Source organism: Orcinus orca, chromosome 18, assembly GCF_937001465.1.
Source record: "Orcinus orca chromosome 18, mOrcOrc1.1, whole genome shotgun sequence".
NCBI classification, from domain to species: Eukaryota; Metazoa; Chordata; class Mammalia; order Artiodactyla; family Delphinidae; genus Orcinus; species Orcinus orca.
The window spans coordinates 40,126-67,433 of record NC_064576.1 but is presented as its reverse complement, the minus strand read 5'-3'; the positions used below and the strand labels follow the sequence as shown (position 1 = coordinate 67,433).

The 27,308-nt window shown below is 41.0% G+C and overlaps 1 protein-coding gene across 13 annotated transcripts in view; it reads left to right on the top strand.

Moving 5' to 3' along the window:
* Nucleotides 1-27,171, top strand: part of UPF3A (UPF3A regulator of nonsense mediated mRNA decay) — a 53,267-nt gene extending 26,096 nt beyond the window's left edge. For 2 of the 13 annotated variants that reach the window (XR_007473082.1, XM_033434958.2), the window contains exon 10: nucleotides 14,976-15,118. Coding sequence is in view for 9 of the 13 variants with exons in the window: in XM_033434958.2 (XP_033290849.2) it covers nucleotides 14,976-14,983 (8 nt within the window). In the remaining 4 variants the exon portion in view is untranslated. The other 11 variants (XM_033434955.2, XM_012534389.3, XR_007473084.1 and 8 more) reach the window with 10 other exon arrangements.
* Nucleotides 27,172-27,308: the final 137 nt, after the last annotated feature.

Genomic DNA, 27,308 nt, shown 5'->3' with positions numbered 1-27,308 from the left:
ATAACTTGGACTTTCAGTTTTACACATTTGTAAGTCAATGGTCTGTATCTCATTGTGCTTTTTGTTGGTTTTCTGTGAGCTGTAGTTTCTGGAGAGTGAGCAGCTCTCATTTTATAACCATTGTAATTCAGTCGTTCATGCACCTTCAGTCGTAAGGATTAGCTGAAGCCTGTCGTGCTGCATTCCCTCTGATAGGAACTTTAACACCGTATAAAGCCCAACAGCTTTAATTGTTGCCCTTTTAACAATACGACCACTGAATTAACGAAAAGAGTTCCAGTCTTTTGATGGAGTGCTCATGTTTTATAACATAAATGGCATTATTTTAGAGAGGAATAATTAGGTATGGCATCTGGAGTCTTTCTTTTTGCAGTCTGAGGCAGTTTTTTCATAACTTAGTATAGTTTTCTGCAGCTGTGCATTCTACAGTATTTTTTCCTTTTAGTGAAATTTTTAAATGTTAATGCTTTTGGCACTGTGCTTTGAACCATTTATTAAATAAAAATTTTAGTTGCTATGAATTTGAACTCCAGTTATGGTACTTTTCCTATATAGAATTATATATAACAAAATACTGCTTTTTAAAACGTAGCTTTAATCATCTGAATATTTCGCTTATTATATCTATTCCTTATAAAATATAAAATGTTTATAAAAAACTGAGATTTATTATTAAAAAAAACCTCTATGACTGTTAGACATAAGGTCAGTTTCAAGCGTTGCTGTGCTCGTGTTCTTGACTTACGAGCTCCAGAAGGTGGGGGAGGGGAGAGAAGAACTTGCTGTGGATTCAGTGAGTTCCAGGTGATCCAGCAGCATCAGCTCTGGCTGAAAAGGGCTAGATAGTAAACACTTTAGACTTTATAGGCTATACGGCCTCTGTCACAACGATTAAACTCTGCCATCATAGTGAGCCTTAAAATACATTTACAATAGAAAATGAATGGGCAGGGCTGTGTTCCTATAAAACTTAATATATAAAAACAGGCAGCACACCATATTTGGCCTGTGGGCCATAGTTGGTTAGTGTTCAAGATTCATGGTTTAAAACAATGGTGGTTATACTTTTTGGTCTCAGGAACACTTTACGTTCTTAAGAATTATTAACAACCCCAAAGGACTTTTGTTTATTAGCTAGATTATATCTATTGATGTTTAATGTAGTCAACATTAAAGCAAAAATGTTTAAGCACAAGAATACATAAACACATGTTCTTTTTATAGCTGTCAGAGTAATAACATCAACACACATCATTTTAGCCTCTGGAAAACTCCACTATACACCCGTGAGAAGATCACAGTAAAAAGGCGAGTAATGTCTTTTAGTCTCTTAATGAGTAATTATACCCAAGGGAGGGACCAAGATGGTGACATTGGAGGCTCCTGAACGTCCCTCCTCCCATAGACACACCAAATGTACAGCTACACACACAGAAGTTCCCTCAGAGAAAAATCCAGAAACTAGCCAAGCGACTCCTACACACCAGACAAATGAGTCAATACCCACATCGAAACAGGTGGGAAAGTCGGAGACAACCTCTCACCATAAGCCCAAACCCCAGCACAGCACCATACAATCGCAAGGGAACCCCCAGTTCCCAGCTTTTTCCTGAAGAAAAGCTAGGGCTGCCACATCTAGCACCCCGACTTTTAAGGCTCCCCATCTGAGGGATGGACCTTTAAATCACCTGGTTCTGAAAGCCAATGGGGCTTCTGTCCATGAGACCCACAAGACAGGTGTGCATGAGAGCCCTCTCTGCAGCTATCCCCCCAGGTCTCCGCACAGGAGCAGGCAAAAACGCTCATCTACCAGATTCTCCTTGGAAGGGTTTGACTGCGTACTCTTCTGGTTGCTACTTGAGAGCCCAGATTCTAATCAGCCTGCACGTGCGTGGAAGTGGACTGAGACATTGATGGGTCTTGGCACACCTTCCACTACTGGAAGCCACTAAGAACAAAGACAGTAGCATGGACAATCATAAAGGTTTGAGAGGCAACCACATACTCCGGCCAAGCTGATTGACAAGGTTTATCTCCTACATGAGACTAGTCTGTCCAGACTGGGAGAGGTGGCTGTTTTATCTAATGCACAGAAACCAACACAGAGACTCAAGGAAAATAAGAAATAGGGGAATATGTTTGAAACAAAAGAACAAGGTAAATATCTCAAAACTGATCTTAATGGAGATATGTGATTTACCCAGTAGAGTTCAAAATAATGGTCACAAAGGTACTCACTGAGGTCAGGAGAGCAATGCAGGAGCACTGTATGAATTTCAACAAAGATATAGAAAATATTAAAAAGTACCAAACAGAAATCATAGAGCTGAATCTTATAATAACTAAACTGAAAATTTCAATAGAGGAGTTCAACAGCAGACTAAATCGAGTGGAGGGAAGGATCAGTAAACTCAAAGGTAGGGCAGTAGAATTCATCCAGTCAGAGGGGCAAAAAGAAAAAAAAAAAAGAGTAAAGATAGCTTAAGGGACTTATAGGATACCACAAGAAGACCAATATGTGCATTATAGGGGGTCCCAGAAGGAGAATAGGGAGGGAAAGGGGTAGAAACGTTATTTAAAAAATAATAATAATGGCTGAAAACTTCCATAACCTGTGGAAAGAAACACCCAGATACAGGAAGCCTAAAGAATACCAAATAAGATGGATTCAAAGTGACCCACACTGAGACATATTATTATATTGTCAAAAGTTAAAGAAGACAGAATCTTAAAAGCAGCAAGAGAAAAGCAACTTGTTATGCACAAGGGAACCGTCACAAGACTGTCAGTGGATTTTTCAGCAGGAACTTTGCAAGTCAGAAGGGTGTGGGATGTTATATTCAACATACTGGAGGGGAGGGTGGGAAAACACCAACCAAGAATACCCGGCAAAGTTGTCCTTCAGAATTGAAGGAGAATAAGGAGTTTTCCAGACAAAGCTGAAGGAATTCATCACCACTAGACTAGCCTTACAAGAAACGTTAATAGGAGTTCTTCAAGCTGAAACAAAAGGCCACTGATTACCAACAGGAAAACATATGAAAGTATACAACTCAGTGGTGCAAAGGTAAATACATACTTAAATTCAAAATGTTCTAATATTGTCATGGTAGTGGGTAAATCACTTATAACTAGTATAAAGGTTAAAAGGCAAAAGTTTTAAAATAACTATAACTACAATAATTTGGTAATGGCTACACAATATAAATAGATGCAAATTGTGACACCAAGAAAAAAATGTGGGATGGGGAAGTAAAAATATAGAGCTTTTGTATGCCTTCGAAGTTAAGTTGTTATCAGCTAAAAGTGAACTGTTTTAATATGTTTTATGTAAGCCTCATGGTAACCACTAAGCAAAAACCTGATGTAGATACACAAGGCATAAAGAGAAAGGAATCAAAACATAACTTTAAAGAAAATCATCAAGTCAGAAAGCATGAGAGCAAAAGAGGAAGAAAGGAACTTCAAAACAGCCAGAAAACAATTAACAAAATGGCAATTGTAAGTTCATATCAATAATTACTTTAAATGTAAATGAACTAAATTCTCCAGTCTAAAGACAGAGTGGTTCTTTTAGTCAATGTAGTATTGGAGGTCCTAGCCACAGCAATCAGACAAGAAAAAGAAATAAAAGGAACCCAAATTGGAAAGGAAGAAGTAAAACTGTCACTGTTTGCAGATGACATGATACTATATATAGAAAACCCTAAGGACGACACCAGAAAACTACTAGAGTTCATGAATGAATTCAGTAAAGTTTCAGGATACAAATTAATACACAGAAATCTGTGCATTTCTAAACACTAACAACAAGTTGTCAGAGAAATTAAGGAAACAATCCCACTTACCATGACATCAAAAAGAATAAAATACCTAGGAATAAACCTATATAAGGAGGTAAAAGACTTGTACTTGGAAAACTATAAGACACATAAATTGAGGATGACACAAACAGATGGAAAGATATACTGTGTTCATGGATTGGAAGAATTAATATTGTTAAAATGATTATACAACCCAAGGCAATCTACAGGTTCAGTACAATCCCTATCAAAATACCAACAGCATTTTTCACAGAACTAAAACAATTTTAAAATTTGTGTGGAAACACCAAAGACCCCAAATAACCAAAAGAATCTTAAGAACAGAGCTGGATGTATCATGCTCCCTGACTTCAGACTATACTACAAAGCTATAGTAATTAAAACAGTATGGTACCAGCACAACAACCAGACACACAGATCCGTGGAACAGAATAGAGAGCCCAGAAATAAACCCATGCCCTTATGGTCAATTAATCTACGAAAAAGGAGGCAAGATTATACAATGGCAAAAAGACAGTCTCTTCAATAAGTGATGCTGGCAAAACCAGAAAGATACATGTAAAGCAGTAAAATTAGAACATTCTCTAACACCATATACAAAAATAAACTCAAAATGGATTAAAGACTTAAAGGTAAGCCCAGAAACCATAAAACTCCTAGAAGAAAACATAGGCAGAACACTCTTTGACATAAATTGTAGCAATCTTTTTGTGGCTCTGTCTCCTAAAGCAAGGAGCAATAAAAGCAAAAATAAATAAATAGGACCTAATTACACTTAAAAGCTTTTGCACAGCAAAGGAAACCATCAACAAAGTGAAAAGACAATCTACTGAATGGGAGAAAATATTTGCAAATGATATGACCAATGAGGGGTTAATATCCAACATATATAAACATCTCATACAACTCAACATCAAGAAAACAAACAACCCAATTAAAAAATGGGCAGAAGAACTGAATAGACATCTTTCCAAAGAGGAAATGCAGATGGCCAACAGGAACATGAAAAGATGCTCAAGATCGCTAATCATCAGGGAAATGCAAATCAAAACCACAATGAGATACCACCTCACACCTGTCAGAATGGCTATCACCAAAAAGAACACAAATAACAAATGTTGGCGAGGATGTGGAGAAAAGGGAACCCTATTCATACATTGTTGGTGGGAATGTAAATTGGTGTAGGCACTCTGTAAAACAGTATGGAGGTCCTCAAAAAACTAAAACTAGAACTGTTTGACCCAGCAATTCTACTCCTGGGTATATATCTGAAAAAAAAACCACTAATTCAAAAAGATGCTTGCACCCCAGTGTTCATAGCAGCACTATTTACAATTGCCAATGTACAGAAGCAACCTGTGTCCATCAACAGAAGAATGGATAAAGAAGAAGGGATATACATATACACACACACATACATACACACACTGGAATACTGCTGAGCCATAAAAAAGAATGAAATTTTGCCATTTGCAGCAACACGGATGGACTTCAAGGGCATTATGCTAAGTGGAATAAGTCAGACAGAGAAAGACAAATACTGTATGACATCACTTATGTGTAGAATCTAAAAAAGAAAACTAGTGAATAAAACAAAAAAGAAAGACTGGCAGATATAGAGAACAAATTAGTGGTTACCAGTGGGGAGGGGCAGGAAGGAAGGGCAAGATAGGAATAGGGGATTAAGAGGTACAAGCTATTATGTACAAAATATTTACGTACAAGGATGTATTATTGTACAACACAGGGAATATAACCAGTATTTTATAGTAACTATAAATGGAATATATTAACCTTTAAAAATTGTGAATCACTATGTTGCACACCTGTAACTTATGTAATATTGTACATCAACTCTACATCAATTTTAAAAAAAAGAAAAAGAAAAAAGGAGTGGCTGAATGGATGGAAAAAAAAAGATCCAACTCTATGCTGCTTCAAAGAGACTCATTTCAGCTTTAAGAGCACACACAGACTGAAAGTGAAGGGATGGAATAAGATATTCCATGCAAATGCAAACCAAAAGAAAGTAGGTTTAGCTATGCTTATATCAGACAAAATAGACTTTAAGTCAAAAATTGTAATGAGACAAAGAAGGTCATTATACAATGATAAAGGAGCTAATTCATCAAGAGGATTTAACAATTATAAATATTTATGCACCCAACATTGGAGCACCTAAGATATATAAAGCAAATATTAACAGATATGATGGGAGGAATAGATAGCAATGAGATAATAGTGGGGACTTCAAGACCCACTTTCAACAATGGCTGATCATCCAGACAGAAAATCAATAAGGAAACATTGGACTTAAACTACACATTAGACCATATGGACCTAACAGAACATGTCAACCAACAGCAGGAGAATTCACATTCTCCAAAATAGATCAAATATTAGATCACAAGACAAGTCTTAATAAATTTAAGAAGATTGAAATCATATCAAGCATCTCTTCCAACCACAATGGTATGAAACTAGAAACAATTAGAAGAAGAAGATTGGAAAATTCAAAAATGTGTGGAGATTAAACAACATGCTTCTGAAAAACCAATGGGTCAGATAAATCAAAAAATATCTGAGACAAATGAAAATGGGAACATGACACATCAAAACTTATGAGATGCAGCAAAAGCAGTTCTACGAAGGAAGTTTATAGTGATAAATGCCTACATCAAGAAAAAAGAAAGACCTCAAATAAACAACCTAACTTTACACTTCAAGGAACCAGAGAAAGAACAACAAACTAAGCCCAGAGTTAGTAGAAAGAAGGAAATCACAAAGATCAGACCAGAAAAAAAGGAAGTAGAGACTAAAAAAGAAAAATCATTTTTTTAAAGATCAATAAAACTGAGAACTGGGTTTTTGTGGGTTTTTTAATAAAGAAAATTGATAAACTTTTAGCTAGACTAAGGGGGAAAAAACAAGACAAATAAAATTAGAAATGAAAATAGGAGACATTACAACTGATAACATAGATACTGAGGCTCATGAGAAACAACTATGGACAGTTATACACCGACAAATTATATAATCTAGAAGAAGTGGATAAATTCCTAGAAACTATAACCTGCCAAGATTGAATCATGAAGAAGTAGAAAATCTAAACAATTACTAGGGAGGAGGTTGAATCAGTAGTCAAAAACTTCCCAACAAACAAAAGTCCAGGACCAGATGGCTTCACTGGTGAAATCTACTAAACATTTAATGAAGAATTAATACCAGTCCTTCTCAAATTCTTCTAAAAAGTAGAACAGATCAGGATGCTTCCAAACTCATTTTATGAGACCAGCATTACTCTGATACCAAAGCCAGGCAAAGACACTACAAGAAAAGAAAATCACAAGCCAATATCCCTGATGAACATTGATGCAAAAATCCTCAACAAAATATTAGCAAGCCGATTTGACCAGTACATTAAGAGGATCATACACTATGTCAAGTGTGGTTTATCCAGGGATATCAGGATGGCTCAATATACACAAATCAGTCAATGTGTGATACACCACATTAACATAATGATGGATAAAACTCATATGATCATCTCAATAGATACAGAGAAAGCATTTGACAAAATTCAATGTCCTTTCATGGTAAAAACTCTTGAGAAACTGGGTATAGAGGGAAGGTCCCTAAACATGTTAAAGGTCATATATGCAAACACACAGCTAACATCATACTCAACAGTGAAAAGCTGCAAGTTTTTTCCATAAGATCAGGAACAAGGCAAGGATGCCCACTCTCATAACTTTTTTCAACATAGTACTGGAAGTCCTAGCCAGAGCAAATAGGCAAGAAAAAGAAATAAAAGGCATCCAAATTAAAAATAAGTCAAATATTCTGTTTGCAGATGACATACTATGTACAGAAAACACTAAACATGCCACAAAAAATCTGTTAGAAATAATAAATGGAAACAGTAAAATTGCAGGATACAAAATCTGTATACAGAAATCAGTTTGTTGTTAGTGTATAGAAATGCACCTATCAGAAAGAGAAATTAAGAAAACAATCCCATTTAAATAGCGTCAAAGAGAATTAAATACTTAGGAATAAATTTAACCAAGAAGGTAAAAGATTATACACTGAAAACTATAAAATTCATAAAAGAATTAAACACAAATAAGTGGAAAGGCATTCCATGTTCATAGGTTGGAAGAATTAATATTGTTGAAATGTCCAAAAGGGCTTCCCTGGTGGCACAGTGGTTGAGAGTCTGCCTGCCGATGCAGGGGACACAGGTTCGTGCCCCGGTCCAGGAAGATCCCACATGCCGCAGAGCGGCTGGGCCCGTGAGCCATGGCCACTGAGCCTGCGTGTCCGGAGCCTGTGCTCCACAACAGGAGAGGCCACCACAGTGAGAGGCCCGTGTATCCAAAAAAAAAAAAAAAAATCCAAAAGAAGACCAAAAAGGACTTCAAATAACCAAAGCCATCTTGAGAAAGTAGAACAAAGCTGGAGGCATCATGTTCCCTGATTTCAAATTATATTACAAAGCTATAGTAATCAAAACAGTATGGTATTGGCAGAAAAACAGACACATGGAGCAATGGAACAGCATAGAGAGCTCTGAAATATACCCATACATATATGATCAATTAATGTTCAAGAAAGGAGCCAAGAATACAATTGGGAAAGGATAGTCTCTTCAATAAATGGTGTTGGGAAAACTGGACAGCCACATGCAAATGAAAACGGAGCAATTTCTTACACCATACACAAAAGCAACTGAAAATGTGTTAAAGACTTGACTATGAGACCTGAAACCACAAAACTCCTAGAAAAAAACATGGGGGCAAGCTCCTTGACATTGGTCTTGGCAAGATTTTTTGCATTTGACACAAAAAGCAAAGGCAACAAAAGCAAAAATAAACAAATGCTACTACATGGAACTAAAAAGCTTCTTCACAGCAAAGGAAACCATCAACAAAATAGGAATTGGGAGATTGGGATTGACATATATACACTAATATATATAAAATAGATAACTAATGAGAACCTGCTGTATAGAACAGGGAACTCTACTAAATGCTCTGTGGTGACCTAAATGGGAAGGAAATCCAAAAAAGAGGGGATATATATATACATATAGCTGATTCACTTTGTTGTACTGCAGAAACTAACACAACAATGTAAAGCAACTATACTCCAATAAAAATTAATTTGAAAAAAAATATCTGAACTAAACACCTTTTCAAATAATTGTGAAGGAAGTGATGTTTAAAAATAAATTACAGGGACTTCCCTTGTTGTCCAGTGTTAAAGAATCTGCCTTCCAATGCAGGGGACGTGGGGTCGATCCCTGGTTGGGGAAGTGAGATCCCACATGCCGTGGGGCAACTAAGCCTGCGTGCCACAACTACTGAGCCCGCGTGCCTCAATGAGAGAGCCTGCATGTGGCAAACTACAGAGCCCACGGCGCTCTGGACCCCATGCACCACAACTAGAGAGAAGCCTGCACACCACAACGAGGACCCCGTGTGCCACAAATAAGACCCGACACAGCGAAAAAAATTAAGAAAAATAAGTAAATAATAAAAAATAAATTACAATAGAAGAGGTTAAAAAAAAGCAACCTATGGAATGGGAGAAAATGTTTGCAAACCACATGTCTGGTAAGGGGTTAATGCCCTAAATATACAAGTAACCCATACAGCACAACAGCAAAGAAAAACCGAACCACTTACAGACTGTCCCCAGCTTAAAATGGTTTGACTTGCGATTTTTTAAGTTTACAATGGTGTGAAAGCAATATACATTCAGTAGGAACTTTGAATTTTGATCTTTTCCCAGCTATCAATACGCAGTACAATACTCTCTCATGACGCTGGGCAGTGTCAGTGAGCTGCAACTCCCAGTCAGCCAGGCAATCACAAGGCTGAACAACCCATTTATACACTTACAACCATTCTGTACCCATACGACCATTCTGGCTTTGACTTTTAGTACAGTATTCAGTAAATTACACGAGATACTCAATACCATATTAAAAATAGCTTTTTATTAGATGATTTTGCCCAACCGTAGGTTAATGTAAGTGTTCTGAGCATGTTTAAGATAGGCTAAGCTAACTGCGATGTTTGGTAGATTAGGTGTATTAAATGCATTTTTGACTTAATGATATTTTCAACTTATGATGGCTTAATTGGGATATAACCCCACCATAAGTCAAGGAAGAGCTATACCCAGTTTAAAAATGGGCAAAGGACCTGAACAGACATACTGCCAAAGAAGAAATACAGATGACCAACAGGTACATGAAAAGGTGCTCAATATCACTAGTTACCAGGGAAATACAAATCAAAACCACGAGATATCACCTCATGCCTGCCAGAATGGCTATTGTCAAAAAGACAAGAGATAAGTGTTGGCGAGGGTATGGAGAAAAGGGAGCCCTGGTGCACTGTTGGAGGAATGTAAACGGATACATACTATGGAAAACAGTACAGAGGTTCCTCAAGAAATTAAAAATAGCACTGCCGTATGATCCTGCAGCCCCACTTCTGGGTGTGTATCCAAAGGAAACAATCCCGATATTGAAGAGACATCTGCATCCCCATGTTCGCTGCAGTATTATTCACAATAGCCAAGGTATGGAAACAACCTAAGTGTCCATCGATGGATGACTGAATAAAGAAAATGTGAGATATCTACATAGATATAGATATCTATAGATATATCTCTATCTATCTATATGCAACAAAATATTATTCAGCCTTAAAGAAGAAGAAAATCCTGCCATTTTCAACCATATGGATGAACCTGGAGAGCATTATGCTAAGTGGAATAAGCCAGACAGAGAAAGACAAAGACTACATGGTATCACTTATATTTGGAACCTAAAAAAAAAGTTGAACTCATAGAAACAGAGTAGATTGGTGGCTACCAGGGACCGGGGCATGGGGAAAGTAGGGAGAGGTTGGTAAAAGGGTACAAACGTTGAGTTATCAGATGAATAAGGTCTGAGGATCTAATGTATAATATGGTGACTGTAGTTGATAACACTGTATTCTATAATTGAAATTTGCTGAGTAGAACTTGTATTCTAATCAAAAAAAAAAAAAGTAAATATGTGAGGCAATGAGCGTATATTGATTAACTTAGTGGGAATCCTTTCATACTGTACATACATCAAATCATCTCATTGTACACTTTAAATATATCACAATTTTTTATCTGTCAATCATATATCAATAAAGCTGAAAAATATATAAATACAAAAGTATTGAATAGTTACACCCTCTGAAAGGTGCCTAAGATACCTCTTCAGGGATTATCAGAACTCATTTTGAGACCACTGTTTTAAAACAGTAATACCTCTTTATATTGGTACACACTTCCCAATGTAGGCTTTCAGATTGGCTGGGCAGGGCACGCACAGTGTTCACATATGTGTGAAGATTTTATTACCAATTACAGAAAAACTTTGAGTTTATCATATGTCTAAGAAATGGCAAAAATGTTAAGGAAAGAATTACCGTTCGTGTGGACACATCGCGTGGAATTACAGCTGACAGTCATGGGGAGGGACCGAGTTCTCCGTGTGACTGAGGGCTCGAGTGAGGGTTGGCCTCCTGTTTCACTTCTTCGTAATTCCTCTGCAAAACTTTCTTTTAATGTTTTCTGTTGTTTCTCATTTTGGATTTCAGTCCTTGGTTTTATTCAACTACTTAGTGATTTTAATAATTATATTCTAAACATGAACATAACAAAGGAGAGGAGCTGCCTATTGGGATTTTCATTGCTCTCAGCCTTTGCTAGTAAATCATAGACACCAACTGAAGTAATTCCTCAAATCTGACATGAAATATAGGCCCTTTGAAGGATCTCATTTACCATCTTTGGAAACAAGTTTTTACTTGCTAAATAATAGTAGTACTTACTGAGTAATCGTCTCCCATTTCATAAATCCCAAGGCAGTGAAACACCTGCAGATGTTTCTGCAGCAAATCCAGCAAATCCAAGGAAGGAGAGTGGCTGCTCCAGCCACTTCCCAGCAGCCCACTGTTTCTTCCCCAACCGCATTCCTCGTGGGGTGAGTGAATTCTGCACATGGGGAAGATCCACGCGGACAAGGGTGCGAATTTTTTCACAACACACTATGAGAAAGGATCATTTACTTCCATCTCTTTCACTGAATTCTCATTTTTGTGTCTGTCTTAACTCTGATGAAAAGACATATAATCATCTATACTTTAAGCAGATTTGCTTTCTATTCTGTTCTTCCTATCTTTAAAATTAAGGACATGTATTAGGTTAAAGTGGAGAATTAAGTAGGTATTTGATCCTCTTGATCTGTTCATAGATTAATAGCAGTAAAGAAAAAGAAAAAAGAGAAGTTTATTTTCAGAACACTATTCAGAGTCAAGAGGTTTTTTAAAAAACAGATTTTCCCACTTAAATCTACCAGATAATTGCTTCAACCCAATCTTAGCTATAGGCAAGGTCTACTCGTAGTTATTTTTACATGAAAATTCAGTTTTAATCATTATTTTTTAATTTTGTCACTTCAGTTAGGTTTAGAAAAATGCTGTCTGTCTTCTTTGTGTGAATTTCTGCCAGGCTGCATTTTGGTGGAAAGCTAGCAGTTTCTTGTAAATGGTTATCCCTATCTTCTTTGTATCAAAAGCATGTTTATCCTGTGAAGTTCTAAATCTCTCCCAGAATTCTTCATTGCTACACATCTAAAAGAAAAATAAATACAGAAGTAGCCTTATATCACAAAAGAGATTTTTTTAAAAAGTCTTAGTCAATTTAAACATAAGCAGCCTACCTCATAGAAAGAATGGTATTCTTCAGTAAAATAATTTAAATTATTATCATGGTAGAAAAATCAGTGTGCCAAGTTGCGAGCAGTGTGCCTACAGGTTACACACAGTGTGCCTATAGGGTACATACAATTACTCCATCACATGCTCATGGAGTAGCCATTTCCTACATCACTAGGATCATACTCTTCTGAGTCAAAAAATGGAGCAGTTGATTGGACAGAGGATTCTTATGCCAGTTTGGGGTGTGAGGGCCAATGTAGGAGATGCTATTTGGACACCAAACTGCTGGCATTTCTAGGATATCTTAATAGGTGGTAGAACCCATGACATTTGGATTCAGGCCTTGCTATGGGCTGAATTGTGTCCCCCTCCACCCCAGTATTCACTTGTTGAACCCTTAGCCCCCAGTGTGGCCGTATTGAAGTAAAGAAGCAACTAAATGAGGTCATAAGGATGGGGCCCTGATCCGATAGGAGTAGTATCCTTATAAAAGAAGACACCAAACTCACTAGCTCTCTCTGCCACATGAGCACAGAGCCAGAAGGCTGCTGTCTGCCATCTGGAAAGGCCCCCACCAGCACCAGTAAGCTAGCACCTCGATCTTAGACTTCCAGCCTCCAGAGCTGTGAGAAATAAATGTCTTAGTTTATGCTGCCCAGTCTGTGGTAGTTTGTTATGGCAGCCTGATCAGGCTGAGACAGGCCTGTCCCAGGAAACCCAAGGACTGAAAGGGAAGGAACCCAATGGTGGTGGCCTGCAGCAATGGCTCTTCTCTCCTGGACCCCCAAGTCTTCCTCTTTTGGATCATTTCTGTCAGCTTTCAAATGAGATTTGTTAGTTCTTATGTTATTAAAAAATTCCTCAAGCTAAATTGCCTTATCTATCAAAACATAAAATAGAAGTATCCTTACACCCAGCATTGGAACTCCTAACACTGCACCCTACAGATTGAACTGCTGCTACAAAGCATAGACACACCAGCCCTTCTGGTGTTAGATGCCCTTCTTTTTGGAACAGCCCTGGTGTTCCTCCTGGGACGTGGCTAAGTGACAGCTCCACAATGCGCAACACTAACACCAGCTTCTCCACAGGGTGGGGTAAAGTCCAAAGTGCAGAATGCGCTTCAAACCCTTTATAGACTCACGGGATGTTTGCATTTGCAGAGAAAATGTTTGGAAAGATGTGTGCCAATTGCTAACATGTTTACAGTGGCTAAGAATTGAGACTACACTGTGGAAGTAGAGCTTTTATGTTTTGATACACATTTTAAATCCTGCTTTGTAAAACCTCCGCAGACTCCGTCACCCCCCACCCCATGGCCCCGTCACTCCTCCACGGCCCACCCACTGGATGACAAGCCCATGAAGGCAGAGACTGGGATGTTTACTACTGTTTATGCCAAATTGGTGGACCTCAGTATTTATTGAATAAATGCTCAAATGAGTAAAAAGACAAAATACCTATATTGCAACTTGCTCGTTCTTAAATGAGAAAATTTATCTTTAAGCCAATATTTATCTTACAAATAACAAATTGTTTTATGACTAGAATTTCTGACTACCTGAATATTTTTATGTATGTATTTTGGTCTAGAAACCACCTAAACCTCACAGTGAAATAGCTTTAAAAGTACTCAAGCTTTTAGGACAAATACTCATAAGAAATATGCCAAAATTTAATAGCAACTGAAGGTAGGATTAAGATGATTTTTAGTTCTTTTCTTTCTAATTTTTGAACAATGATTATGTACAAAAAATAGATTTTCTTTACTTCTCTTTCCAAATGGATTCAAAGCTTATAATTACCAAATGTATATAAATGCCTGAAATGAGGCATTTGAATTTGAAATGAGGAATTTGAAAACTAATTCTTTCCCCAAGGATCTCTACCAATCTGCTACTGAGTTTCCCAGGGAAGAACAATGGCAAAGTCTGCACTTAGGAATTCCTATGCAATTTCTTTTCCTGTTTTTGGTATTTGCTTAAGTTTATGCATGAGTAGGAACTATATTAGTACTATTTTCAACATTCTCTCTAATGTGTGTCTTTTTAAAAATGTCACTTACCTTGGAATGCAGCATGATATATTTCTTCTTGCTAGAATTGCTTTGTTTGTGACCCTCCCTGTCTTACATTTCACAGATGTGACCACTTTATCATTCTCTCTTCCTGTGCTACTGTTTCCTCTTGAGCAGAGTCGCTTAGCCAGTTTTTTAGGTTATAGGTTTAAAAAAAAAAAGTTTTATTATTGCACAAACCCAATGTTTGTCATTATATGAAGTTAAAATTTTCTAAATCATTCCCTTTCTCTTTGAAATTCTGTGTAATATTTACCAGTAAAAATTATCTTAAGGTCTTCCTTTTGGAATGGTTTGCAGGCTTTTGACAGCTGCCCAATGTCATCCAAATCAGGAAAGGAGAAGATCTGAAGGATTATGTTGTCAGGCCTGTGAACTAGCAAGTCAAACTGCCCCTGACACACATTCAAAGGATAATCCAGTACTTCTTTCTCAAGCACTTTCTCCATCTGCCCTAAACATCAGTGAGAAAGAGAAACTGAGAAACAGACTAAATTATGACAGGCCAGCTGAATCCCACCCCCTCACAAAAAAGTCACTTGAATTTAAAAGCACCTGTGCTTCTTAACACAGATGAACCTGTCTTTAGAATAAAGTTCTGTCCCACTGAAGAGACAGTCACCATTGAGCAGTCCTAGCTTAAGTGGAGTAGATACTCCCATTTATGAAGTTCTTTACATCCAGACAACAGCTCTTTGGAGACACAGTGATTGTCACATTCATTCGTCAAATGGTCACTGCGTGCCTCTGTGTGGCAGGCACTTTTCTAGGCATCAGGCATTCAGTGGTGAGCAAAGCAGACCAGTTCCTGACTTCACAGGCCTCGAAACCCTTCCTTTTACTTAAAAGGAGTGGGAACCCCTAAAAGCTCACCAGTTCCCCTAAATCAGGAATTCTTTTTTTTTTTTTTTTTTAAAGAAGATGTTGGGGGTAGGAGTTTATTAATTAATTAATTAATTTTTGTTGTGTTGGGTCTTCGTTTCTGTGCGAGGGCTTTCTCTAGTTGTGGCGAGCGGGGGCCACTCTTCATCGCGGTGCGCGGGCCTCTCACTGTCGCGGCCTCTCTTGTTGCGGAGCACAGGCTCCAGACGCGCAGGCTCAGTAGTTGTGGCTCATGGGCCTAGTTGCTCCGCGGCATGTGGGATCCTCCCAGACCAGGGCTCGAACCTGTGTCCCCTGCATTAGCAGGCAGATTCTCAACCACTGCGCCACCAGGGAAGCCCCTGGAATTCTTAACTCGAAATCCGTGTTGGGTGCTCTTGTAACATTGCCACTCTTGTGGTCATCCATAGGTTCCCTAAATTAGTATCATGTTATGAATAAGCATATCATACATTTTTCTGTAGAATGGTCTATATAAGCTTTCATCAGATCCTCAAAGGAATAACTTTTAAAAAGTAAAAATTTTTATACAGTAGGCTGTCAGTAATCCAGCACTGAATTGTTTTCACAATCTTCTTGCCACAAACATAAAATGGAGCAATTCGATATTATAGGCAGAAACTATCATCTAAAGTAACAGACACTTAATAAGTATGTTCTCTCCACTGAAGAGTTGGGGGGTCATCACTGTCACCTTCTTTATACTGAACAGAACCTGCCCCTCCCCCCACTGCAGCTCTCCACCCCTCCCACCCCTCCCCAGGCCCACGTGGCTCAGGCCAGTCTGATCAGGGCAGCCCCCAGACATGGGCCGGTCTTCTCCTAGCGTGTGCCTGGGGGCTGCGCTGGCCAAGTGACGTGCGAGTCCAACGGGATGGCAGGGCAAACTCACCCTGTCGTTCTGTATGTGACCAAGGAGGCCCAAGGGGAGTCAGCCTTCCCATGGAGCTGAAGTGTGCGCTCAGAGCAGAGGTGAGAAGATGGTGGGCTCCTGTCGGCAGTGCTGGAGCTGCTGGACCAGCTCACCCTGGAGCCCACCTTCCCGCGGGCTTTTTGGGGGACAGGGTGTGTCTTGTTACTAAAGCAGTGTGAGTGACTGTGTCTGTTACTTTAGTGAAATCTGATCTTAACTGGCAGCTTTGCTTTGGGTTGAACGTATGAGAAAGCTTTGACTTGGCGGAAAACCCTGCTGCTGTGGTGCTCAGGCCTCAGCTCTTCTCAAGCCCTGCCTCAGAACTACTGATATTCTAGGGACCCCCTTCCCTCCACCATGCTGCCTTGTAAGACCAGGAGGCCACACCAGCTTTCAGCCATAACCTCCACTTACAAAATAACCACAGAGAAGCACCCCAAAGGCTCAAGGTTCTAATCTCGAACTGACTGGTAGACTGCGATAAAGCTGTGCTTCGTCTTGCAACTTTGACTAGTTAAACAAGAAGCATTCAGAAAAATTCTAAGTCGTCCAGGTGTCCTGGAGCCTAGCGTTTCCATTTAATACACATTTCAATAAACCTCTTGTGCTGCTTCTAAGAGGTAAATTACAGGTTCTACCCTCTAAGGAATAAGGGGCACAGCTGCTTCTCCACCTCTGCACACCACAGACACAAGCTCCCACTTGCCAAGGACAGCCCTACACCAAGGTCTACTCATCATTCGTTCAGTTCAACTACGCTCGTCTGAGTGTGAACTTTGTGCTAGGGACTGTTGCTACACCCTCAAGACACAAAGCACAAGACTTTGCTGACAACAGTCTTTCCAGCTGGCAGGGAAACCCACACAAGTGAGTGGGTGATTATAATTCACTGGGAAATGCGCTGAAGTAAGGTGTGGACAGGAAATGTGGATACTTCTTATTTTATCAATCATCTTCTCCCCAAGTACACTGATCTATTTGGGAGGAATACCTCTGGCTTCTGAGCCCCATCCCATTCTCCAGTCTTCCAGCTGATTCTCTGAGCTGTTTGAGATGCTCCCAATAAGTTCTCTTTCTGCTTAAGTCAGCTAGGATTGGTTTCTGTTGCTTAAAACCAAGAATTTCAAAAGAAAACTGATAAACAGGGAGATGGCTAGAGGCAACAGTAAAGACATTTGGAGAAAGGAAATTTGGGGAAATAAGTTACACTGCCCTGAGTAAAAAATCCCACTAATATTGAGGAATGAGAATCTGGCAGCCTATGTCCTATGGTGGAAAATGGCCAGTTACCTGTGGTCCCCTGAAATAAACTGTTCATTATGGGTCAGGTTTGGGGAAACTGCATTGGTGCTGCCACAGAACAGTGTGAAAGGTAAGAGGGATTCAAGATTGTAGGGAAGAGAAGCAATTCCTAACAGCACTGAACATTGTCAAATGGCAAACAAAATGTCTGAAGTCGTCAAACGTAAGAATTGGGACTTGCTATGCACATGCTAAAATAATGGGTGCCTTACAGTCAGAGGGTTGAAATAGCCACAAAGTGTCTGTGTGAAAGTTGGTTCAACAATCTGGAAAGAATGAGACTCTATGTCTCAGAATGAAGGTATGCCGCAGGCCTCAGCAGACGCAGAATACGTCAGACCCACAGATACCCAGCTGATTCTCCACGCCATCCCCCCACCAAGGAAGCTGACTTCCTTAAGCTCCCCCCATGCCACAGCCTTTTCCAGATCTGAAGTAGCCAATAACAAAGTCAATGTCTGGAGGAGGCAGCTTCCAACCAAAAGAACAAGCACTTTATTACTTCACGTCAGCAAACGTGAGGGGAACAAATGTAGGAATGGATTCCGAGTGTAGGGTTCTGAACAAGAAAGAAAAGAATACAGGTTGGACTGAATTTATGGACAGTGTGGTGGTTTAAACATCAGTTCTAGTTGTTTACTCAGCTGATTAATAGCAGCCTAAACTGAGTGGCAATAATACTCTTTTCTACAAAACATTGAGAATGCACTGATGAGGAAACACCAGAAACTTTGAAAAGACTTTAGTGACTGCAATTAAAGTGGGCTCTGTAGTAGACTGATAGCTACATTCTCATCTCTGGAACCTGTGACTATTGCCATATGTGGGAGAAAGGGGGGATCTTTGCAGATGCAACTAAGTTAAGGGTCTTGAGATGGGGAGCTTCTCCTGGATTGTCCGTGTGAGCCCTAAATGCAATCATGTGTCCTTTTAAGAGGGAATCAGGAAAAGATTTTCCTCGCAGACATGCAGAAGAGAAGGTGACATGAAGGCCGAGCAGGAGAGACATGGGAAGATGTGGCCTTGGGGACCGGGGAGCTGCTGTCGCAAGCCTAGGGATGCCAGCAGAAGCCGGAGGAGGCAGGGAACAGACTCTCCCCCAGAGCCTCCAGAGGGAGGGGCCCCGCTGACACTGATTTCAGACCTCTGATCTCCAGAACTGTAAGAGAATACATTCTGTCCTTTGAAGCCACGAAACTCATGGTAATTGTTACAGCAGCAGTAGGAAACTCACAGGCTCCCTGACTTAAAGGGAAGATACAGGCGTTTTAGCGTCAACGTCAGGAAGGTGACCCTAACAGTCAGAAGGGCCTGTACGGTAATCAGAATAGCCCCGCCCCCAGTCGCTCTGCGGCTGAAATGGACGAACCACCCACTAGATTCCTGCTTGGTCTGCAGAGCTAAAGCCCGTTTTGGGTCTTGTGAGCGCAGGTGTGACTTGATTCACCATGAAAGTGAGACATGGCCCTTCAACCAATTTCTAGATAAGAGTCAGTTCACAGACCCAGAGACCTTCGACTATTCGGAAAGACGGCTACGTTTGAAGAGCCTTGTAAGAACTTACGTGACTCTTCTTCCTATAGGCATTTACCTTAGATTGACCAAAATCCACAAGCTTCGCACTGCATTCTGTTCGCAGGGCCTCTGCCAGAAAGATGCAGGGCAAGGATGCCAGCAGGACCTCAGCTCCTGGCATCTTGTGAGCAACTGTGGAGTCGACTGTCTCAAGTAGGGGACGCAGGGGACAAGCATGGGTGCACCCGACGGGGCCAGCCTGGGGACAGCACTGCTGCAAACCTGGGTGCCCTGACGTGGCGAGCCTCAGGGACAGCTGGTACTTCCTTGTGCCCCCGCGCATCCCTCTGTGTCCGACATACCATGCTGCCTCGACCTTCACGTCTTTGTGGCTTTGTGTCGTCCTCATCTGGCCGTCCCCACAGCTGCTGGGAGGCCTCTCTCTCGCCTCCTCACACAGGAACTTGCTTGAGGTGCAGAATCTCAGGCCCCGCCCAGACCTCCTGACCAATCAAGGCTCCCACATGCCTGGGCCTTGCTGGGAAGCTCACTCTCCCCCTAGACTCAGCACAGTGTCCGCTTGCCCCTCACAGCGCTGGTTACCTGCGGCCCCGCCCCTCCGTCTCGGAGCAGGGCTGCTTCAGCCTGCTCGCATCTGACATAGTAGGCACCTAAAAACGCCCACCAAGGGAATAAATCAATGCACCCTTCGCTGGTCTAACGCATGTCCCCACTCCTTGGATGGAATATAAGAAGAGCAGCTGACCATGTGGCCCGTGCAGGACTCCTGGCAGCCACTAGACACGGGCGGCACTGCAGCTCTGCCCTGGGCTGCTGCACACCGTGGATGCCCTGTGGGAGTTCAGCCGAGCGGGGCTGCCCCTGGGCTCCCTCACGGCTCCCAGGCAGGCTTCTAGGGCCAGCAACAAAAGGCTTACTTTGAAACTGCCACACCCGCCAAAGCCCAGTACTTGCTGTGCTGCTGCTTGTTCAGCAGGAAGCCTGCAGGGGGCTCCCTCGCTGCTCTAGGGAGGGTTGTTTCTTCTAGGTGGAGAGAAACCATCCACGACTTCCAGATAACCTGCCCCCAAAAGCAAACACACACAGTCTGGCCCAGAAGTTGCCCACCACGGAGGCCAGAGAGCAGAGCTCCCAAAACATTCTGGATATGGGCAGGGTGAGTGAGGCACTGGCACAAAAACTCAGTAGTTGATGTAAATACTATTTCCATGCGGTATTTTTAAAAATCTAAATTAATGCTAAGGAATCTATGAATAACAAAATATAAACTTTTTTTTTTTTTAAAGTAAGAAGTGGATTTATTTACAGAGAAACACACTCCACAGACAGAGTATGGGCCATCTCAGAGGTCAAGAGGCCCCAGGGTACAGGGTGGTTAGTTTTTATGGGCTGGGTAATTTCTTTTTTTGCTTCCTAAATTTTATTTATTTATTTATTTTTTATTTATTTATACAGCAGGTTCTTATTAGTTATCTATTTTATGCATATTACTGTATATATGTCAATCCCAATCTCCCAATTCATCACACCACCACCAATTCCCCTAAACGTTTTTAATAAAGACAGGATCTAGCCAACTCCTTTTTTTTGTTGTTGTTGTTGTTTTTTTTGACGAGCAGGCTCAGCGGCCATGGCTCACAGGCCCAGCCGCTCCGCGGCATGTGGGATCTTCCCGGACCGGGGCACGAACCCATGTCCCCTGCATTGGCAGGCGGACTGTCAACCACTGCGCCACCAGGGAAGCCCCTAGCCAACTCCTTTGGCTGGTCTGTGAGTGTTGACGTGACATGGTCCTGAAGCTCCAGTGTGGGAAGGGCTCATGCATGTGGATGTGTCATCTACATTGAAACCTTTTCATTGAGATGTACCATGAAGGAAAGCTGCTGGGCCCTTCTCCAGGCCCACTGGATCACAGTCTGCATTTATTAAACCCCCAAGCAGTACTTACAAGCTATGTCAGACTTTTTCACCTTCTCCAGTCTCTACGGGACTGGCTGATAAACAATGTGTCGGGTTTGCGTGCACCAGAAAATCACAAAACGTGCTGAGGAACCGGGGAAGACTTGGCCCAGTTTGAAACTAGTAAAGCTTTACACTTAGCCTACTATTGTTTCCTTAACAAGTGGTCCGCAAAACTTTTGCTCCTGTACCTTCCAAAAGAATTTTCATAATTTAATTTCACATACTTTTATCTTAATGAGAAGGACAAAATTCCCAGCAATAAAAATGTGCATGTTAATTAAAATTTTGGACTTCCTATCACAGGTCTTAAGTACTAAGAAATATCTCTATTACAATAGTACATAACTAATCAAAACAAATATTAAAATAGAGGTATAAACTGCTATAGCCTGAATGTTTGTGCCCCTCCCCCCAAACTCACATGTTGAAATCTAATCCCCAGTGTGACGGCATTTGAATGTGGGACCTCTGGGAGGTCATTAAATCATGAGGGTGGAGCCCGCAGGAATGGGATTAGGGTCTTACAGAAGAGACCCCAGAGCGTCCCTCACGCATTCTGCCATGTGAGGACACAGTGAGAAGATGGCCACATCTGGACAAGGAAGCAGGCTCTCCCCAAACACTGAATCTGCCAGCCCCTTGATCTTGGACTTCCCGTGTCAAGTACTGTGAGGAATAAATTTCTGCTGCTTATAAGCCACCCAGTCGAAGGCAGTTTCCTAGAGCAGTCCAAACCAACTAAGACATAAACATAAAAGTCTGATGGTTAGAAATAACCTTCCTTGAATTAAAAACAGCAGGATGTTTATAATTCTCGAAACTGGTGAGGGCCCAGTTTCTCTCTCTACTCTCTCTACCTATGTGCGTGTTTAAAATAGTCAACAATAAAATGTTAAGAAGAAAATTCCTCTCAGAAAGATGGGGATATTTTCCCCAATGGGTTCATATATTGACAGATGAATTTAATGAATACCTTTTGCTAGTAGAATAAGACAATGTTGGACAATTCTATTCCAGGTTTCCATTTTTATTGATCTAACTGCTGAGAAACCTTGGTGACACTGAATGGAGCAGAGGAGTTTGTTATAAAATACCACTTAATCCTTTAAAATTCTTTCAAGTTATATACCAACTGTTCATAGTTATCTATAATCAAAAATTACTTCTAATGTCTACCATTTGATAATTCTTCTAATTTAATTGAAAGCAAAGAATTAGAAATCATCTGACTTTTGAAAGGCTTTGCAATTCAATGATTGGAGTCGTTCAGTTTCTCGGTTCCTGGGAAGTATACAAAAGTCTTTTCCAACATCTCAAAAAATTATTAATTGTACCTGCTAGTCTTTCATTCTTGGTTTATTTATTTATTTTTTGGCTGCACCACACGGCATGTGGGATCTTAGTTCTCCAACCAGGGATCGAACACACACCCCCTGCAGTGGACGTGCAGAGTCCTAACCACTGGACCACCGGGGAAGTCCCTAGTCTTTCATTCTTGGAAGTGAACAGTTTAATCTGATCTACTCAAAAAGGCTTGGGGAAAAATAATCAAGGCAGTCCTTTCAGAACATCGTTGCCAGTATATTTTCATAGAGAGTTTTCTAAAGCCTTGGGTTGCAAATGTAATGAATCCAATTTATGGAAAATAGTCACCATGTAATAACCTTTGCCAGTTAGTTCTTACTATCAAGCCAGTCAGCCAAATCAGCCTTATTTATTCAGAAAAACTTCATTTTTCAATTCAAATAAACATGAAATTGATGTCTCAAAATGAGGACCTATTTATACAAAAGTTAGAAACATCTTGTAAGTAAATGCAGTAATGTCAAGATTAAAATTAAATGGAGTTAATAGTCTTTCTTATTAGCTAACTTAGAATAATGTGTAGCTAAACCAATGGGTTATTGATGAAGCAAAGAATGTGATAATGGAAGTTATATTTCTTCAGTAAATATGTGTACATGAATATATCAAACTCTAGCATTGAGCTTTTGGGAAAACTTAAATAAGATTTATTTTAAAACTCACAAATAAATCCTTTGATTTTGTTTTATACCATTTTAAAAAACAGTAAAATATACTGCTAGAAGCTACCCTGCCTGGCAACTAGCATATAAATTCACTTTTTAATCAATGGGAGGCATGAATGATAAAATATTTAATTGGATGAAGAATGATTGTAATTGGTAAATATACTTGATCAAAAGAGTTTTTTAAAACTATCTTAATGATTACTACACATCTTATCAGGAAGAAATCACATAAAATTTTACCCATAGACTTTATGGAATGTATTTTGGACATCGTCCCGTTAACCAGTTTTCTCTAACTTAGCAAGCTTATTTCAGCCTGCCTTTACTATTTAAACTGCTGTTCCCTAAATTCTCCTCTGAACTAGCTCATTCGCTCATTCCACACTCACAAGCTCACAAGCTGATTAAACCCTGAAATGTATTCATTCTGGTGTCACTTTCTGGAAATCATACTTGGACCTCAAGCCCACACACCCTTAACAGTTTTTCTAAATTTTCAACTCTTTTATCCCATCACGTCCTGGAACTCATCTTGCGAAGCAGGCATCATCATCTCAGGTGTGTTAAAAGACAAACCATTTAATGTGCAGACCTGTGAGTGAACGAGGTCTTAGCCCAGGTCTTGTTGTACCAAATCACTGATTCTTTTTGCCATTTGTTCACTTATCCCAAAGCCTTAAATGCCATCCCTCCTCCAGCCTACTACTTAAAGGAATAATACAGGAAAATTTAGACTTCATAACAGGAAAGCTCGATTAATCATTTGGATAGATATGTAGTCTCCTGATCCTTTCTGCTTGCCTTAACTCTGTCCAGAGCGAATCCCACCGCTGGAGTGGAAGAAGCTGGTGAAGGAGAGCGACGCTGCTGTCTTCCCACCGAGCCAGGAGCCCTGGGCAGGCCTGCTCCCACCTTGGTGCTTCTCTTCCGGTGAAGGAACATGGATTCACAGATGATAGGAAGCTCCACAGGTGAAATGTGGGCCGTCGAGTTTCCCTGCTGGGAACAGTCATGTGATCTTTTAATGTGCAAGCCCCACTTAACCCCCAGGGAGACCAGGCCTCCCCTTTTCAGAGCTGGATGAAGACAAGGACAGTCTGGACTTGAGATGCACCCAGATGGTGAAAATTCTGTTCCTCAGAACTCCTCTCAGGGAGAGAAGTCCATGTGGCAGAAAGAAATACTTAGGAGAAATGATCGTTGTGGATGGGTTTCCTGAAGGAGCAGTGATTGGGCCCTCAACTGCCTTCTGAGGGTCTTTTCTGAGGCTAGAGCTGAATTGCTCAGGGCAGCAGGGAGAACCTGTGTTCTCCCCACCTGGCCCTCAGCCTCCTCTGAATGAATGTTGAGCAAATATTTTAAAACAATCAGCTTGAAGGGGAACCAACCTATTAACCACATTGGGCACCCACGTGGCTCAATCTGGCTTTGTTTCAACCCCCTTCCGTCCCTGAAGGTAGACAGACCACAGTTAAAGAGCTGAACTCCTTTGGCATCTTCTCTGCTTGTTTAGATACTGTATTTTATAACTAAAACCACAGTGTGAGCTAGGACGTTCCTGCTTCATCACAAATGGGACTCGCGATGCGAGCAGACACTTCCTCTCAGTCACTTTCTTCCTAACTGCTCCATGCAGTAGATGTCACATCACCATTTTAAAGACAAAAGAACCCGAGGTGGAAAGATGTAAGTTGCCCCCTTACTTGGAGGCTGGTCTTCTTCTTCCCACACAAGTAGTTTCTCAGAGTGTGGGCAAGCCTGTGGGCCTAACAGTCATGGCTCATAACCGTGGTTCTCAACCTTGGCTGTATTAGAAGCATGTGAGACTCTACAAAACACCCAGTCCTGTGCTCCACACCCAAAAGACTTCACTAGTCTGGGTGCGGCCCAGGAACCAGTTGTTCTTAAAGCTCTGCAGGTGATTCAAATGTGCAGCCAGATTTGAAAACAGCTGGTAGGTAATATTGTATCTATGGAAAGGTAATATTGTATCTATGGGAAGGTAATATTGTATCTATGGAAAGGTAATATTGTATCTATGGGAAGGTAATATTATATCTATGGGAAAACGCTGGGTAGCAAAGAATGCCCCCTCCTCTGCTCTTTCAACAATTATTTGAGAAAGTACTATATTCCAGGAATAAGGCCCTCAGGGTGGGGGAGACAGTCCGATAAAAGCCAGTAACAATAGAGGACTAGGCGTCTGTGAGTCAGAGAAGGCGTGACTTGCCCAGCCCGGGTGGCAGGAAAGCCTTCTTAGCTGAGGAGGCGGTGCCTGGGCTGTTTTCATCAGGACCTGAGGCCTCACTTCTGTGGTGACAGCAGGAAGGGTGCACAGGGAGTCAGGAACAACTTCTTGATCACTGGAGCCCCAGACCAGATGGGGGTCCACTGTAGACATTTTCAGGGTGGTGACAAGTTGGCTACGCATAACTCAGATGTTCGATAGAATGAAATCCCCAAAGGACCTAACTCACTGCCAGGAAGAGGCAAGCCATAAAATCCTAAACTTTCAATACTAACTCAGTTTCCCTACCAGTGGTCAAGTTCTTGTTAGTATAATTCAGTCAGAGCAGTAAGTAACAATGGCATCTAACATTTATCAAGCGCTCTGTGCATTTCATTCTGTCTTGTGCCAAAACCACCTTGAGGTAGGTCTTACAAGACTGCCCCATTGTGCGTGTGAAGATACTAGGTCGCCCAAGTTCTCACACACACACACACACACACACACACACACACACACACACACACACACACACACAGAGTGATGGAGGCAGGTTCAAACATAGGTTTGTCTGACTTCATAGCTCAAGGTCTCAAAGAGTGTGCCCTTTATTCCCAGCAGGAGAGGAAGTGTGTGCTTGGCAAGCATTAAAGCTGTAACACCCAGGAAGGCAGCTCCTTAGCTTTACTGGTGCCTTACCTCAGTTTTGGTGATGGCCAGGTGATGGAAGTCCTTGCTTGGAGTGGGAGCTCGGCTTCCAGCCTCATACAGAACGCTGGGCAGGAGAGAAGTCATGGGCTCCTTCGGCAGCTCCACAAGCATAGTGTCCAAGGCCAGGTCGGTTTCTATGCTGCTCCTTATTTATTTTTTTTCACCAGCAAGAGCAGGTGACCTTCACACTTGGGGCAGCCTGCTTGAATCAAAAAGTACCCTCTGCCACTCCCTTCATTGGTGCAAAGAAGACCGTTTGGAAGAGGTTGGCTTCGCACTGTGACGATTCGTTGGCCATGCATAAAAGAACTCAGCAGACCAGTGTCAGGTTCCTGGTAACCTTTCATCGGCAGGTGTGTGAAAAACCTATTCATTCATTTATTCAATTAGTATTTATTAAGTGCCTACCATGTGCCAGGCACCGGGGAATCAGTTGATCCTGTCAGTTTCACCTGCCTCACCCTGGTTGGCTGTGTGACCCGTAGGTGGTCATTCAGCAGAGCCAGTTCTGCCTGGCAGCAGAGAAAGAGCAAAGGATTCTGGGGGCCCAGGTTCACCCTGCTGGTCCCTCCTATAAGGGGACTCATGATTGGCCATCCAGTTCTTTCTTGCTGACGTGGAAAGCATTTGCCCCATTCACTAGGTGAGACATTGTGCTATTTGTTTTCTGTATGCCCTATAGCACGTAGAGCGTATACAATGTTTGTCTATATTTTTGTTCCTCATTTCCTGCATTTCTGTCTTCTTTTGAATTTAGTTGACTTTTTCTGTAATGAAATGTTTAAATTCGTTCTTAATTTGCTTTTGTTTATATTCTATAGCAATTTTCTTTGTGGTACCATGAGGATTTACATCCTGAAATTATTCCTCTAATTTGAATTTACAGCAGCTTAACTTCAATAACACAAAAACTCTGCTCCTTTACAGCTCTATCCCCAGCCCTTTAGGCTATTGATGTCACAAGATTACATCTTTATACATTGTGTGCCCCAAACATTAATAATTCTTTTAAATGCACTAGTCTCCTAAATTATGCAGGAAACAAAATTTGGAGTTACAAAGTTACA